Here is a 16,171-nt window from a genome sequence, read left to right as displayed (position 1 = left end):
CCAGCACAAAAATAAAATAAAAGATTGTTGTTATAGAATCATAGAATCATAGACTTTAAGGTCAGAAGGGAACATTATGATCGTCTAGTCTAACCTCCTGCACAACACAGGCCACGGAATCTCACCCACCAACTCCTGTAACAAACCCCTGACTTATGTACTGAGCTTAAATAATTCCTCTCCCTCTCCAGTATTTATCCCTCTGATATATTTAGAGATAGCAGTCATATCGCCTCTCAGCCTTCTTTTAGTTAGGCTAAACAAGCCAAGCTCATTGAGTCTCCTTTCATAGGACAGGTTTTCCATTCCTCGGATCATCCTAGTAGCCCTTCTCTGTACCTGTTCCAGTTTGAATTCATCCTTCTTAAACATGGGAGACCAGAACTACACACAGTATTCCAGATGAGGTCTCACCAGTACCTTGTATAACGGTAACGGTATAACGGTACGACTAACACCCCCTTAGCTCTACTGGAAACACCTCGCCTGATGCATCCCAAGACCGCATTAGCTTTTTTCATGGCCGTATCACACTGGCGGCTCACAGTCATCCTGTGATCAACCAATACTCTGAGGTCCTTCTCCTCCTGTTACTTCCAAGTGATGCGTCCCCAGTTTGTAACAGAAATTCTTGTTATTAATCCCTAAATGCATGACCTTGCACTTTTCACGATTAAATTTCATCCTATTACTATTACGCCAGTTTACAAGGTCATCCAGATCTTCCTGTCTGATATCCCGTCCCTCTCTGTATTGGCAATACCTCCCAGCTTCAAGTCATCCGCAAACTTTATTAGCACATTCCCACTTTCTGTGCCAAGGTCAGTAATAAAAAGGACTTCCGGTGCTTTCCATGCAGTTCTTCACGCTGATATAACCTGTACTTCTGTACCGGATGAATACCTAGCCTGATATTTGGTGTCATAAACTCAGCGTCCACCTAGAACGACAGTGTCTTTAAGCTGCTGTTCTTGGAGATCAAAAATCTGTTACAGACATTGAGTTGTCTGTCAGTTTACAGCTTGGGTTGCATTCCTCTAGTGACCAGCAGAAGACATTAAAAAAAAAGAATCTTATGGCATTATTTGCTGCTGGTGTATTAATCTTCAAATATATTTTTATGTTCTCTTTCAGGGGATGTGGGATTTTCTTTAACTTCTACCTATGGCCAGTGCAGTCTGGAGCAATAAAACGGCTAGAGAATTCATTCTACTGGGATTTGGGGATCTCCCTGAGCTGCAAATTCTTCTCTTTCTTCTTTTTTCAGTGATCTACATTTTGAGCATGGTAGGGAACATCCTCATCATTACACTCATGGTAACTGATCAGCACTTGCACACTCCCATGTATTTCTTCCTGGGGAACTTGTCCTGCTTGGAGACGTGCTACCCCTCCACCATCCTGCCCAGGCTGCTGGCCAGTCTCCTGACGGGGGACAGAACCATTTCTGTCCAGCGCTGCCTCACACAATATTATTTGTTTGGTTTATTTGGAGCCACAGAATGTTATCTCTTAGCTGCAATGTCTTATGATCGGTATTTAGCAATATGCAAACCACTGTACTATGGAGCCCGTATGAATGGCAGATTCTGTGTCCTGCTAGCAGCTGGGTCTTGGATAAATGGGTTTTTGCCTGTTACCATAACAACTTCTTTGATGTCACAACTGCCTTTCTGTGGCCCTGGTAAGATTGATCACTTCTTTTGTGACTTAACCCCAGTGATAGATCTCTCCTGCAGCGACACCTGTCTGATAAAACTTTTGGGTGTTGTCCTGTCGGGTGTATGTTCACTGCCTCCATTTCTACTAACTGTAACATCTTACATTTGTATCATCACCTCCATCCTGAGAATCCCTTCCACCACCGGGCGGCAAAAGGCCTTTTCCACCTGCTCCTCTCACCTCATTGTGATTACAACTTTCTATGGAACCCTGATCATTGTTTATCTCCTCCCCAAAACTAAGACACTGCAAGACCTGAACAAAGTGTTCTCCATCTTCTACACCATTCTGACGCCCCTGCTCAATCCATTCATCTACAGCCTGAGGAACAAGGAAGTAAAAAAGGCCCTAAGAAAAGCAGTCAGTAAATTTACAGCTTTCACAAGAATTTAGAGACTGTTCGGTCATTGTTTTAGCTGTCAGTGAAATGGCAATAAACTGAGGAGTGGGAAATGTGGGAAATGGATCGTTCTCTTTGGTGTTGTGTGGTCATTTCTTCAGAATAGCTAGTGATGACTTGTGGCAAAGAAGAAGGGAGTTGCTAACCCGATAGAGTGAGATCATCAAGACTCCTCCAGGGTCAAAAATATTGGGTGATATCCTGGCCCTGCTGAAATGAATAGCAAAACTCCCATTGACTTCAATGGAGCAGGATTTCACCTATGAAAATAACATGTCATTCAAATCTAATCTACCCATTGTACCCACTTTATAAAATAATTGTTGTGCACAGTACAAAGAGGCTTGGAAGCATTCGATTTTAATCTGTAAATATCAGTACGTGTTGATTTCACCGTGCACACTCAAACTGACGAAAAAAATATTTCCATACAAAATTATAAAAATTTTCTATACACTACAGACTGGCAAAGAAAGAAAAATGCAGCTTGAGAACATACTAGAATTTGATTTAAGACTGTTTACTTTGTATGTCTTTGCATGTGCTGGAGACAATTTCTGTTTTAGCAGTTATAAAGTTTTCACTTTTTCAGTCTCAGTGCCTAGAGTCATTCAATAATTATTGTCTGGTTTTGTTCAGCCTGAAACTCATCATGAATATGGGTTAGTGTACTCACCAGGGATGTGGGAGGCCCAGGGTCATTCCACACTCTGCCTGATGCGGATAATGGATTTGAACTTGGACTCCCATCTCTCAGCTGAGTGGTAGGGTGCTGCTTAGGGGGCTTGGGGTTGGGGCAAGGGGCAGGATGTGTCCCCATCTCTCCTGTCAAAACTCTTCCACTTTGTTAAAATAATTAAATAATCATTGGACCAGGGACTTACATGTGGTTTTCCCACCTCCCAGGTGAATGCGCTAACTACCAGGGTATGAATCCACACACTCTCTCTCTGGCCCAATGACCATTCAAATGGTCGCTCGTCATAGAGCACAGAGATCTGAAACCGGCCAGAGAAACACCTGGAGATTTCTTCCTCTGGAGGGGGAGTCCCCAGCCAGGGCAATGTTGATGGGTTGTCTGACAAGGACAACAACCAAGTGCTATCACCAGTCCTGAGCAGTGTAGCTAGGTCAACCTAACTCTTAGGTGCAGACCTGAGGCCCATGGTCCATGCAGAAAAGATCTCCCTATTTGAACTGAGACAAGAGAAGTTGGTGGGGCAGGTAACAGCAGGCCACGGAGACAGATGGAGTGTGGAAGGAATGAACAGATTAAGGTAGTGCCTGACTGGTACCATAGGAAGTCCAGTGCCTTTCTCTCTTTCTCTCTCTTTCTGAACTATGTTAGTATCTCAAGGGCATTCCTGACAGAGTTACTGACTGAGGGATCGCGGGGGAAGAAATGCGTTTGGAAGAGGGATCTGAAGGAGGGGAGAGAGTTTGCCTGGGCCCCAGGACAAGGGATGGCCAGTTAGGTGGAGGCTGCTGCTTGGCAAAAGTCACTAGTCGGGGAAGGAAACAAAGCTGATGTAGCAGCAGCGGAAAGTGCTGTCCGAAGAGGAGAGAGATGAGCAGCCAGGTAGACGTCAGGCAGTAAAAGGAGGGGGCAATGCAGTGCTGCTGACATTTAACCTGGGGCTCCCGCAGAGCCGCTCCTCATTAGCTTCTGGAGCTGGTAGCGAATTCAGAGGAGACAGATGAGAAATCCTCCTCTTTGTTAACCACTTTGGTACTCGCATGGCTCTAACCTGGGATTTTCATAGGAGGGGATTGAAAATCCCCGACTGAGAGGCGAAAGGGGAAACAGAGACCCAACATCAGATAGCAGAGCTGGGAACAGAACGCAGCACTCCATATACCCAAGCCAGTGTTTGTTTGCAAGGACCATGCGGCCACACATTTGAAATGCATCTCCTAGCCCATTAGTAGGTAGTGTCCCTAGATGACCGCACGTCTGTTAAGAACAAATCCTTGGGAATAGTGCTGTCTCGTTGCTGAAATGGAAGCAGAATGCTATTAGTTCGCGGCATATCACCGTGTTTAACTTGGGCCATTTGAAAGGGGGTGGGTGGGTGTGTTGGCAAAAGCAGTACCCCCGGCGGGGATGCCGAAGAGTTCCTTGGTTATAGTGGGTTATACTGGGAAGGGAGAGAGCTGAACTCAAACTCTTCTTCAGTAGCTGTCACTGAAATGAGGAGACAACTAAAAGGGAAGAGTGGGTGACACGAGGTTGCAGGTTGTCATGTCCTATTGCCTGAATGAGAAGATGCTGGAGATGAGAGGTTTAAAAATCTGTGGAGAAAGCAAGTACCAACAGAAGAGCCCCTCCCAGAAACAGAGGGAAATCAACCTCTAGCTTAGGAGTTTCTAAAACAAAATATAGAGGGATATTATTTAAATTAAGAATGGAGAGAAAGCTGCCAGGGAGAGAAGTCAATCAAAGCTGTGCATTAGGAAGGATGAAGATATCTGATAAGTGGCTGGACTGCGAACAGGATTTGTAGTCGACTCTCTCATGAAAACAAGATATTCTGCTATGTGAGTGGAGGAGCGTAGCAAACAGAGCAAGTTGCTTGGGAACTGTCCATCACAATGCTTTTTCAACAGGAAATGCAGTTTGGCTGAATCAACATTTTCCACAGGAAGTTCAACCAAACAGTTTCAGGGTTTTTTTCCTGAGGGAGAATTGGAAAGAAATATTTTATTCTGGATCAGGAGGATTTGAAATGAAAATGGCAGTTTGTCCAACCCAGAAACAGCACTTTATTGCAGGGCTGTTGGCCATCAACGGGCATCCAACTGAGCTGCCGCAACAATTCATGGGAGCTGTAGTTCAGGTGCCTCTCTCCTTCGTTCTCCTCTGGGGGCTGGGCTCCGGGACTGGGCTCCCGGGAGTCTCCCATGATTCAGTGAGGACGCCCCTCTGCTGGCACCATTCAAACATACACACATTCCAAGGCCAGAAGGGACCACTGTGGTCATCTAGTCTGGCCTCCTGCATAACGCAGGCCATAAAACTTCCCCCAAGTAATTCCTATTTGAATTAGAGCAGATCTTTTAACAAAAATCCCAATCTTGATTTTAAAATGTCAGTGATGGAGTATCCACCATGACCCTTGATAACTTCTTCCAATGGTGGTTTACCCTCATTGTTAAAAATGTACACCTTATTTCCAGTCTAAATTTGTTCAGCTTAACTTTTCAGGCATTGGATCTTGTTAGCCGTTTGTCTGCTTGATTGAAAAGCCCATTCTGACGGGTTCCCCCCAGGGTGCCATCTAGAACTGGGGTACCACTGAGCCCTCCTGACTCACCAGCCTGGGCTCCCTTTACACTGTATTGCTGTGACAGGCGCTCAATCCCCCTCCAGCACACATACAGATAGATAGACACACACCCAACTGCAGCTACACACAGATGCTGAAATCAGCTCTGCATGGGAAGGCTCAGCTAAGGCACCTCCCAACTCCTAAGGCATGCACTCCCCTCTGGAGTGTAAACCCATCATCATACCATCTTGCACCGCACAGAGAACTGTACAGCATAAGCTCATGAAATTCACCCCTTGCCTCAATGTGGAGGAAGATATGCAATAGCTTTCTGCCGCCCAGTTATGATTTCCACACACTGGTTTTAGACAAAACAAAAACAAGTTTATTAGCTACAAAAGGATAGATTTTAAGTGATTATAAGTGATAACAAACAAATCAAAGCAGATTACCTTCGTAAATAAACAAAACCGCAAAGTGATCTTAACATACGAGATAAGAAGGATATGAAATAGCAAATTCTCATCCTGAGTGATAAACTGGCTGGTAGACTCTTAAGGCACAAGTTGCTTTGGTTTTGCAGCTTGGTTTCCCAGGTGTTTCCAGGTGTGGTGTTCTAGGGAGAGTGAGATACCATCATGATGCCATTTCTCCCCTTTTATATCTTCTTCCCACTTTCTGGAAAGCTCTTGTGCTGTGACATGGGTCAAACAGTCCCCATTCGGTAGTGCTATCTCTGAGAGGTTTCTATTGTACACAGTTCCTGGGGTAATCCTTGTTTTTGTGCATTTATTAATCCATTAACATTGTTTGGCCTTTTTATTGTTGTACCTGAAAGTCTGCTTGTGGGTGTTTTCAACCTCACAACCTGTTTCAGTAACACATACATAGCCAAACCTCATAACTTCACATATGACAATAACACATACAACCCAATGAGATATTAATGTCTAGCAGATCAAGACTTTTAGAATGATACCTCACAAGGCATACTTTGTGCAAAACATATCCTAATTACATGACGGTGGTGAATATTGGGGTACCAGGGTGTCACACCCATTGTTGGGATATGTGTAGATCTATATATATCTATAGATAGATAGATAGATCGATAGATAGATAGATAGATAGATATCCATGTATCCATATATCCATGTAATGTGCTATAGGCCATCAAGGCATAGAGTGGATGGAGTGTGTTTGACACAAATATGTGTATTGCGTGTTGGCAACTGAAGCAAGAACTTAAGATTTCAAGTGGGTAAGGAGGATTTGTACAAAACAACTTTGTTATGTCCCTGGGAAATATATGAAGAATCAGCAAATAAGGAACCAGCTGGACTGCTATAAAAAATGTATAAGAATTGGAGGAAATGGCATGCCTTGGATCATGGTGGCCTGCCTGAACTGAGTTGTGGGTGTGTCAGCATTCCTCCCCATTTTGAACTCTGGGGTACAGATGTGGGGGCCTGCATGAAAGACCCCCTAAGTTTACATTCCACCAGCTTAGGTTAAAAACTTCCCCAAGGCACAAATTCCTTTCCCTGTCCTTGGACAGTATCCACTAAGTGATTTAAATAAACATTCAGGGAGGGGCCACTTGGAGCCCTATCCCCACCAAAATATCCCCCCTAACCCCTTCACCCCCTTTTCTGGGGAGGCTTGAGAATAATATACCAACCAATAGGTTAACAGAGTGAACACAGACCAAATCCCTGGTCTTTAGGACACTGAAAAGCAATCAGGTTCTTAAAAGACAAATTTTATTTAAAAAAAAGTGAAAGAATCACACCTGAAAAATCAGGATGGAAGATAACTTTACAGGGTAAATAAAAAGATTTAGAACACAGAGAATTCCGCTCTGACTCTGCTTCCCAGTTACAAAACAGGAATAAAATTACCTCTTAGCATAGGGAAAATTCACAAGCTAAAACAAAAGATAATCTAACACATTTCCTTGCTATTACTTCCAATTGCTGTAATTTTAGATGGATTATTTCAGGTTCTTTTTAGGAGCTGCTTTACCTGCTTGGTCTCTCTGTGTGTCCTGAGAGGGAACCAAACAAAGAGAGCACAAACAAAACCTCCCTGCCCCCTGATTTGAAAGTATCTTCTTTTCCCATTGGTCCTTCTGGTCAGGTGCCAACTAGGTTCATTGAACTGATTAACCCCTTACAGGTAAGGGGATTCTGTACCTCTAGCCATGAGGGATTTTAGGTTACTGCATACATAAGGGTTGTTACCCTTCCCTTTATATTTATGACAGGGTGAAAGGCCCAAACACCAGAGACAAACAACTAATGATGTCACAAAGTGGATAATAAATGGAGGTTTCACACATTTGAAATTTGGAGTCTTTCAACATCCCCAGAGCCCTGTTTGGATATTGATGTGGTCTTTCCGCCGGCTCCCCGCATCTGATCTGATCTCATCTGATCTGACCGAACCTCAACTAGCCATCAGAACTTCATTCTGATCTGTGGATTCTGGTGTTGTATGTTTGGGCTGTAGGACTGTGGCGTGAATGAGGTTTATTTTGTAAGCAATAAAGAGTACTTTGAGTCTCTTGTCAGAGAGCAACATAATTTCCTTCACTGGCTGCATGTTGCAGGTCAACTTCCTGGTGGCTGTAGCAGGGAGGGAGGTTTTCCTTCTGGCGGTGATGGCCTATGACTGGTAAGTGGCCATGTGTAACCCTTTGTAGTACATGGTCATTAGGAGCAAGAGACTCTGCGTTCTGATGACTGCCAGGGACGTGGGTCACCAGATTCCTCAACTCCCTCCTGCACACAGTGTCTACCTGCACCCTGCCTATTTGCCACTCCAGCAAAGTCAACCAATATTACTGTGACATTCCCCCAGTGCTGGCTTCATCCTACACTTCCACGTACCTCAGGGAGATGGTGACCCTCATCTTAGGGGGGATATTCGGCCTGGGTGCCTTTCTGGTCACCCTGCTCTCCTACATCCAAACCCTCTGGACCATCCAGTCAGCTGAGGGCAAAACAAGGCCTTCTCCACTTGCGCCTCCTCACACCTCATGGTGGTACATCAGTTCTACAGCACCACCATCTTCAGCTACATATGTTGCTCATCCAGCCTCTCGCTGGATCAGGACAGGTTGGTGGCCATGCTGGATGGAGTCTTCACCCCCATGCTGACCCCCATTACCTACAGCGTGCGGAACATGGAAGTGAAAGAGATTTTGAGGAGAGTGATGGGTCATAAATGTCAGGGAATATTGGGCACCCCTTTGCAGACTCTGTAGTGACCTTCACTGGGGCACTGGTCAGCCTTAGAATGAGATTTTCAGAGCCACCAAAGGAATTTGGATGTGCAGTTCCAATCAAATGCGATGGAAATTTTGCCTCCAAATCCCTTGGGTAACTCTGAAAATCTCATCTTGGGGGTCCCAATTGCACTGATGTCACAGGGCTAGATTCTGGACTTCTGACTCAGGGCCTGATTCTGCGACTCCTATGGGGCCTGATTCCCCACTGTGCTACTCCAGGTTTATGTCTATATGACTCCACTGAATGCGGATGGAGTTACACAGCACAAAGTGGAACAAAGCAGTGGTAATTCAGGCCCATTAGATAATGACTTACAGCTGTGATTTTCAAAGTGGCCTGGAGGAATTAAGTGATCTACCCCACACATTTTTAATGGGATTTGGATTCCTGACTCCCTTTGGCCCATTTGAAAATCCAAGCCTCACTAAACAAATGGTCCCGTAGATTCCAATCGCAATTTGGAGAGCAAGGACCTCGTCCTGCATTTTAACTTCAATGGGGTACCAAGCATAGGGCAGGATTCCACCCTAGCAGAACAGCTGCCACACTCCCCAGTCTGAAGAAGTGGGGTAGAAAACAGCTTGTCACTTTGAGCTGAGTCCTTATTCCAGCAGAGCATTGACTTTCACAATCATCTTGTGATTAGTTCTCATTAGTTTTGAACTTTGATTAGTAAATTCACAGTAAATCAAAGTAGGGTTTTTTGAAAATTAACACTATGTAAAAAGTCATGGCAACAATAGATCAGTCATTCTAATTTCCTACATATGGGTCAGGGAGGTACTTGCAGTTTAAATGGTGCCTTGGGTGAAGCGCTGTTAACTGGTTGAAGGTTAACTGGTTAGGTCAATAATGTCTATTGGGCTTTTGGAATTCATGCGATAAGATATGAGAACCTGATTCTCTACAGTAGAGCTGGCCCAAAAATGTCCAACCAAAAAATGTGCATTGCAAAATTAGGGTTTAATCAATTTTTTCTTTTACTTTTTTATTTACAGAAATATTTCATTGAAATTGTTCCTCTTCCAGACTTTCAACGCCATTTTTTCTTCTGGAAAAAAAACCTGAACATTTGTTGGTATTTCTGAAATTATTTGTTTCAAAATTGTGGGATTTTCTGCACTTCCTGTCTGTTTTCCAACTTGCAAAAATTACTTAAGTTGTGCATGTAAGTAGCATTTTCACTTTTCCCACCTGGAAAATGTTGGGAAATGGTAAAGTGTGAGAGAGAGGGTGCCACAAAATCTTTCCCACATTTTCAACATTTCTCACCCTGGAGTTTCCTGGTGGAATTTGTCAAATGGAAATTTTTCCTGTAAAAATTGTCATGGGAAAAAATCCTAACTTTCTAATTAACTGTAATAATCAGAGGTGTAGAGTCTGGTGTACATTGTCCTGTGACATCAGTAGAGTGCCACTGATTTACACCAGTTGAAAGTTTGGCCCACCATGCTTCATATCTGCTTGTTAACAAGATGTTTTTGCAGTGCCAGCTGTCGTGTATTTAGGCTTGGAAGGAGTCCATTTTTATTGGGAAATGTCGATAGATGTCGATTTCCCCGTACGCGCACAACTATTTCCATCAACCATCATGGAAACGTGCAGAGAGGCAAAGAAAGAAAAACGCTGCTTGAGGATGTGTTGGAGTTTGATTTAAGGTTATGGTCTCTGTGGAGTTTGACATGGGAGTTGACAATTGGTGTTTTAATGGTTATAAAACTTTACTGGTTTGAATCTCCGTGACGGCTGTCATTAAACAATTATTGTCTGACCCTCCCATGATTTTGCATGACTGTGAAAATCAAAAACTCAAAATAATGCTGGAAACTAAACACCAGTATTATCCCTCTGACAGAGTGCGAGGCAAGAAAGGCTGAGTCCGGGCTCTGGGTCAAGCCCTGCAGAATGGAGCTGACAAAGCAGAGCTGTGCCTAATTCATAGGTGAGGCCGGGCAGGAAGGCTAATTGAGCCACTAGGCAGAGCCCACAAATAGGCACAGGAAGGAGATAGAAAGGGGGGAAGCAGGTAGTAAGGGGAAAGAGAGATTGCTGTCCCCAGCATCGGTGCCGACTCCGTGGGTGCTCCGAGGGTGGAGCACCACAGGGAAAAAATGGTGAGTGCTGAACACCCACCAGCAGCGCCCCCATCAGACCCCCTCTTTCCCCCAGCACCTCCTGCCCACCAGCAGGCTCAGACGATCAACACCTCCCCTTCCCTCCCCGTGCCTCCTGCCTCCCGCGATCAGCTGTTTCACGACACGCAGGAAGCTCTGGGCGTGGGAGGAGCGAGGATGCAGCACACTCAAGGAAGAGGGCGGAATGGGGCAGGAAGAGGTGGGGATGTAAATAAACTGCACAAAGTATTGGTCCAGCACAGGGGTCTCTGCGTAGTTTGTAGACTGAGACAGAACCAGGAACAAGGAGGCCCTGTTGCCCCAACAAATTATTTTTTTAATTAATTCTTCCCAGCCTAGCTGTAATTAGGTTTGAGCTTCCCTTTCTCTTTACAGAGGTATCAATCTAAGTGCTTCTAAATTTGCCCTGCCTCATGGGGCAGCTAGGTAACATTAGAGCTCCAAATCTGAACCAGAGATTCCTGAGATACAAACCTCCCCTTTCCCCCAAAGCAACAACATTTGCAAAAACCAATAAACTCCTTAGAAGAACAGCTGGGCCTCAAACTATGGCTCGGCTCTGCCCCAAACTTCTCAGTCGCTCAGGATTTATCTCGGCGAGTGCGCAGCACCCGCTTTCCCTTTGGGTGAAGCCTGTGTGACACAGAGACCTCAGGGTGTAAACTGGCAGAGGGGTCCATAGACTTTTACAGGGATCCCTTAGGTCAGTTATATACAGTAGCTCACTGGTCATCATAATTACTGCAAGGTGTTTGCACAGGCGATAGTTTGAGAGACGTAAACTCTTTGGTTCCAAAACCATTAAAGTCACCCGAGTCGAGCATATCAAACACCGACCATCCGGGGAGATGGGTGTCTGTTTGCTGTCTGGGCCAGGTGCGGGCCTGAGGCTTTACGAAGACAAAGGAACCCCAAGAGAAGTCCCTGAGGTGGAGACCTTTTAAGAAAGAGGGGTCACAGCCAGCCTGCCTGTGGAGCGTGGCTTAGCAATACTGTAGAACAGCGTTTTTCAAACTTCAGGTCGCAACCTAGTACTGGGTGGCGGCATGTCAGGCACTGGGTTGCTCTGGTCAGCACCGCCGACTGGGAAGTTAAAAGTCCCGTTGGTGGTGCTGCCCAGCTAAGGCAGAGTACTACCTACCGGTTTCGACACCACGCTGCGCCCCGGAAGTGGCCAGCAGCGGGTCTGGCTTCTAGGCAGTGGGGCCATGTGGCTCCACGTACTTCCCCCGCCCTGATCACTGGGCTTCACTGGGGGTGTGGGCGGTGCCTGTGGGCGAGAGCCACGAAAAGCTTCTTGCGTGCCTCCACCTAGGAGCCAGACCTGCGGCTGGCCGCTTCCGGGGTGCAGCATGTTCCGCGGTGCCAGGACAGGCAGGAAGCCTGCCTCCGCACCCCCACTGTGCTGCTGACCAGGAGCCGCCAGAGGTAAGCCTGCACCCCAACCCCACACCCCAACCCCCTGCCCCAGTCCAGAGCTCCCTTCCGTACCCTGAACCCCTCATTCCCAGCCCCACCCCACAGCCCCCACCCCCGCACTCCAATCCTCTGTCCCAGCCCTGAGCCCCTCCCACACCCCAAACCCCACATCCCCAACTCCGTTGGGTCGTGGGCATCAACAATTTTCTTCAAATGGGTCCCCAGAAAAAATGTTTGAAAACCACTGCTGTGGCAGACATGAGAATATCTTGTGAATTATGTCTAGGCACTAGGATGCGTGTTATGATTTTATTTTATATGGAACCGTTTGTTTCCAGGGCTTATTCAGTGTGTTGTTAATGAAACCTATTTTTGATTTCACTATAAGCAGATCTGTGTTAAGCAGAGCAATGAGCTGAGGTTGTCTTCTTTGTATATGCACAACGTGCCTCAGGCAGCACGTGAGTGGATTCATCGCCGAATTTGGTCCGCTGGTTGGATGGTTCCTCCCCCAGCTCGGGCCGGGCCCTGACGGGGAGTGCAATGTCAACGCTGATCCATACCCCCCACGAGCTGAGGTGAAACTGGTGAGAGGGGTGCACGGCTTCTTTGGAACCGCGGATCTGTGAATACTGTGAGGGCCCAGTGGAACAGGGGCTGGATGCTCCGGAGGGCTCAAGGATCAGAGCAAGCCTATCGCTAGCCTGTAGATTGACAGTGGGCCTGCCTAGGCCTAGGGGGAGCGCTGGTATTGCCCATGGTCGGCAGATTCTCGTCAGGCACAAGACTGCCTCACGCTCAAGGCAAGTGGTAACAGGATACCACACAGCCCTGGGTACCCGCAGGAAGCGTCACAGCTCTTGAGGGTTACGTTAGGGACTCCAGGTCAGCGCATCAGGAAAGCAGGTCAAAGAGAGTGAACCTTTGTGGGTCTGCTGTCCCAAGAATTCAAAGGTCACACGCGATGGTTGCTGAACCGAAGTTACACCCGTGCACTGTGAGCTGAGCTCTGTCCTTGGCAGTTCTCGGAGCATGGGCCCTGGGCACTGTCCCCGCATTCTGAAGGGTTCCTGTGAGGCGTTTTGCCCTGAAACCAAAATTTCTGGTTTGACAGCATCATTTCAAAGGGCTCTAAAATCGATGTGCACCCCTGGTTTTATTTTAGCAGCATTGTCAAGTACATTAGCCTTGATCAAACAGAGGGAAATGGAAAGACTCCACTTACCAGTGAGTATTTCTGCCATGCTGAGCAATGGAACCGAGTGCAATGTAAGACAAACAAGTTGAAGGGTCATTTGGTCAAGGGATTTCTGACATACCCTGCCTCTAAGGTGAGCTACTCATTGCATTTCCAGATCCTTATTTTGGATTCAGAGCTAGGAAATATTAGAGGGTGAAGAGTGAGAGTGAATGTGTGGGGTGGGGGAGGAGACAGGAGATGGGTTTGGGGCCATGGCAAGGGGTGGGGGTTGAGGGAGATAATCTTGTGCCAATATTCAAAAAAGGCAAGCAGGGTGATTGGGTACTGATAGGCTGGTTGTCCTGACAACAATCCTGGGCAAAATACCAGAAAAGCTGATCCAGGGTTCAACCGATAAAGAATTAAAGGCTAGGAATATAATTAATGTCAGTCAACATGGTCGTATGGAAACCCGATCTTGTCAAACTAACCTGACTTCATTCTTTGAGATGACAAGTTGGGTTGGCAAAGGGAACTCCGACATGATCTACTTAGACTTGTGCAAGGCATTTGATTCAGTATCATCCTCTGTACAACATCAGAAACGACAGTCGAGAGAGGAAGTACAAGAACCAACGGTTGGAAGACGAAGCCGGACCAATTCAAATTAGAAATAAGTCCCATCTTTTTAACAGTGTGGGTGATTGACCATTGGAACAAACCAGTGGTGGATTCTCCATCTCGTGATATATTCAGACCAAGACTGGCTGCCATTCCGGAAGATACTTTAGCCAAATGCTAGTTATTGGGTCCAAAACATGGGTAGCCAGGTGACATGCAATGGCCTGTGGTATACGGGAGTCAGACTAGAGCTCCTAATTTTCCCTATGGTCCCTTCTGGCTTTGAACTCTACGACTCGTGGATTAATGTGGATGGGAGATAGGGGAGAGGATTGAGGGTGGGGGAGAGTAAGGGGAGGGGAGAAACACTGGAAGGGGGACATGGCTGTGGATGGAAGGGGGCTTGTCACCTCCACATTCCCCTATCCGGTGTGAAGCCTCCACCCCTTGCCCCTCCCCTCCCCTGCTCCCATCCAGCTGGTTGGTATGGGGGTGGGGAGATAAGGAGAGACACCTCTTATTCACAGCCCCATTGCTCAGGGCAATGGCCAGGAGACAAAGAGGAACACACCTCAGACAAAGGAGGGAATGGGCAGCAGCTGCCCCAGCCCCAGTTGGGATCTGGGGGGCCCTGCTTCTCTGGGGGTGTTTGATCCCCTATTCCTGTCCCCCATGCATGAGCCTGGTCCAAAGAGTTCCATTGGCCCCTCCGACAGGACTCAGTGATGCAATGAGCCATCGATCTCTCAAAGCGCAGCTTCATAGCACAGCAACAGATCTCATCACCAGCTGCTCCAGCAAATCCCTCCACGGTTCAACACAGCTACGCCTCATACCACGAACACACTTGGAGCACAGGCAGACACAGGCTGGAATTCAAATCTGTGGGACACCCCCCAACAACACCCTATTCTCTTAGTCCTTCCTCACATCTCTCGATTATGGGTTCGTAGATTTCAGAGTCAGAGGGGACTGACAGATCCTGTAGCCTGACCTCCTGTATAACAAGCCAGAGAATTTCTCCAGTCATTTTTGCATTGAGTCTAATAACTAATGTTTGACAAAAGCATATTCTGGTCTTGATCTGGAGACATCAAGAGCTAGAAAATCCTACCACTTCCGTCGGTAGTTTAACCTTTGCACCCCCACGACATACTTAGATGTGATGGCTATTGCCTGCTCCAGGAAGCGGAGTTAAAGTCATGTTGCAGTGACACAGGTGTCCTTTAACTCTGCACTGCCTGGTTTTCAGAGGTTTAAGTTTAATGACTTTCCCCATTCTGGAAGGGCACGATTCACCTCTGGGCAACCTTAACTCTGCTTTCACAAAGTTTGGAGGCATTTAATATATGTGGTAAAGAGAGAGAAAATGAAGAAGGTTAGAAGTTCTATGTCCTCCAACTCGTTCCCTTTGAGGTTAAGAGTTTGATGTTCTTAACAATGTCCCAGTGTCCTAGACATGGATTCAAAAATCCCATCTGCAGAAGTGTCCTGGGAGATTTCACCTTCTTGCAAGAAGGGTAAATAATGAGACACCAGAGACTGGCACTTTTAGACAAGGCACAACTTACAAAAAACACGCAGCAGAACTAGGACATCCAAACTGGAATCTGCTTGTTGAAGGAAATCAGCTGCATGGAGAGATGACATTAGAAGACGAACAGTAGAACCTTCATCCTGAAAAAGGAGTCCTATCAAACTATTCCAGCTTGAAATAGACCCTTTTTAGAGGTGAATCAACCTTCACAACTCTTTTCAGGTAAATCAGAATTGCAGATGGACAAGAGTGAGCAGCTGATAAAGTCCATCCTCTCTGCTCACTGCTGTGTTTTACCTTTCAGGAGGGGATCTGCCTCCCTGAGCTGTTGAGAAACTTAGTGCTAGATAGATGCTAACAATTATTTAGCTGTATAGGCTGAGCTTTGCATACCCTCTTTACTGTGCACCCCGCTCCCCAAGGCAGGTTTGGAAATATCACCCTGAAGAGTATAGTTTGGAACCATAGGAACAGCTTGATCAGATGAGATCACTGATCCACGCAGTGTAGTATCCTGTCTCCTGCACAAGCTACTTAAGAGGTAGGTGCACAAAGCAGCTTTCTTCCAACCCACCCATTTAATTAGCTATTTAAT

The 16,171-nt window shown here is 46.3% G+C and overlaps 1 protein-coding gene and 2 pseudogenes across 3 annotated transcripts in view; all 3 read left to right on the top strand.

Moving 5' to 3' along the window:
• LOC311529434 (olfactory receptor 5V1-like) overlaps positions 1-16,171 on the top strand; it is a 504,463-nt pseudogene that overhangs the window by 476,330 nt on the left and 11,962 nt on the right. The gene's annotated exons all lie outside the window — the stretch shown is intronic.
• Positions 1,285-2,115, top strand: LOC311529397 (olfactory receptor 10A2-like; the record flags this gene model as incomplete). Its single annotated transcript, XM_084645384.1, has 1 exon — positions 1,285-2,115. The coding sequence occupies one exon, from the start codon at positions 1,285-1,287 to the stop codon at positions 2,113-2,115; it is 831 nt and encodes a 276-aa protein (XP_084501510.1).
• On the top strand, positions 6,410-8,659 carry LOC311529396 (olfactory receptor 5V1-like; annotated as a pseudogene). The gene is made up of 2 exons: positions 6,410-6,430; positions 7,943-8,659. The product of its transcript is annotated as an olfactory receptor 5V1-like (transcript).

This window comes from Lepidochelys olivacea, assembly GCF_965140295.1.
Source record: "Lepidochelys olivacea isolate rLepOli2 genome assembly, chromosome: 13".
Taxonomy (NCBI): Eukaryota; Metazoa; Chordata; order Testudines; family Cheloniidae; genus Lepidochelys; species Lepidochelys olivacea.
This window is presented reverse-complemented; position numbering and strand designations above follow the sequence as displayed.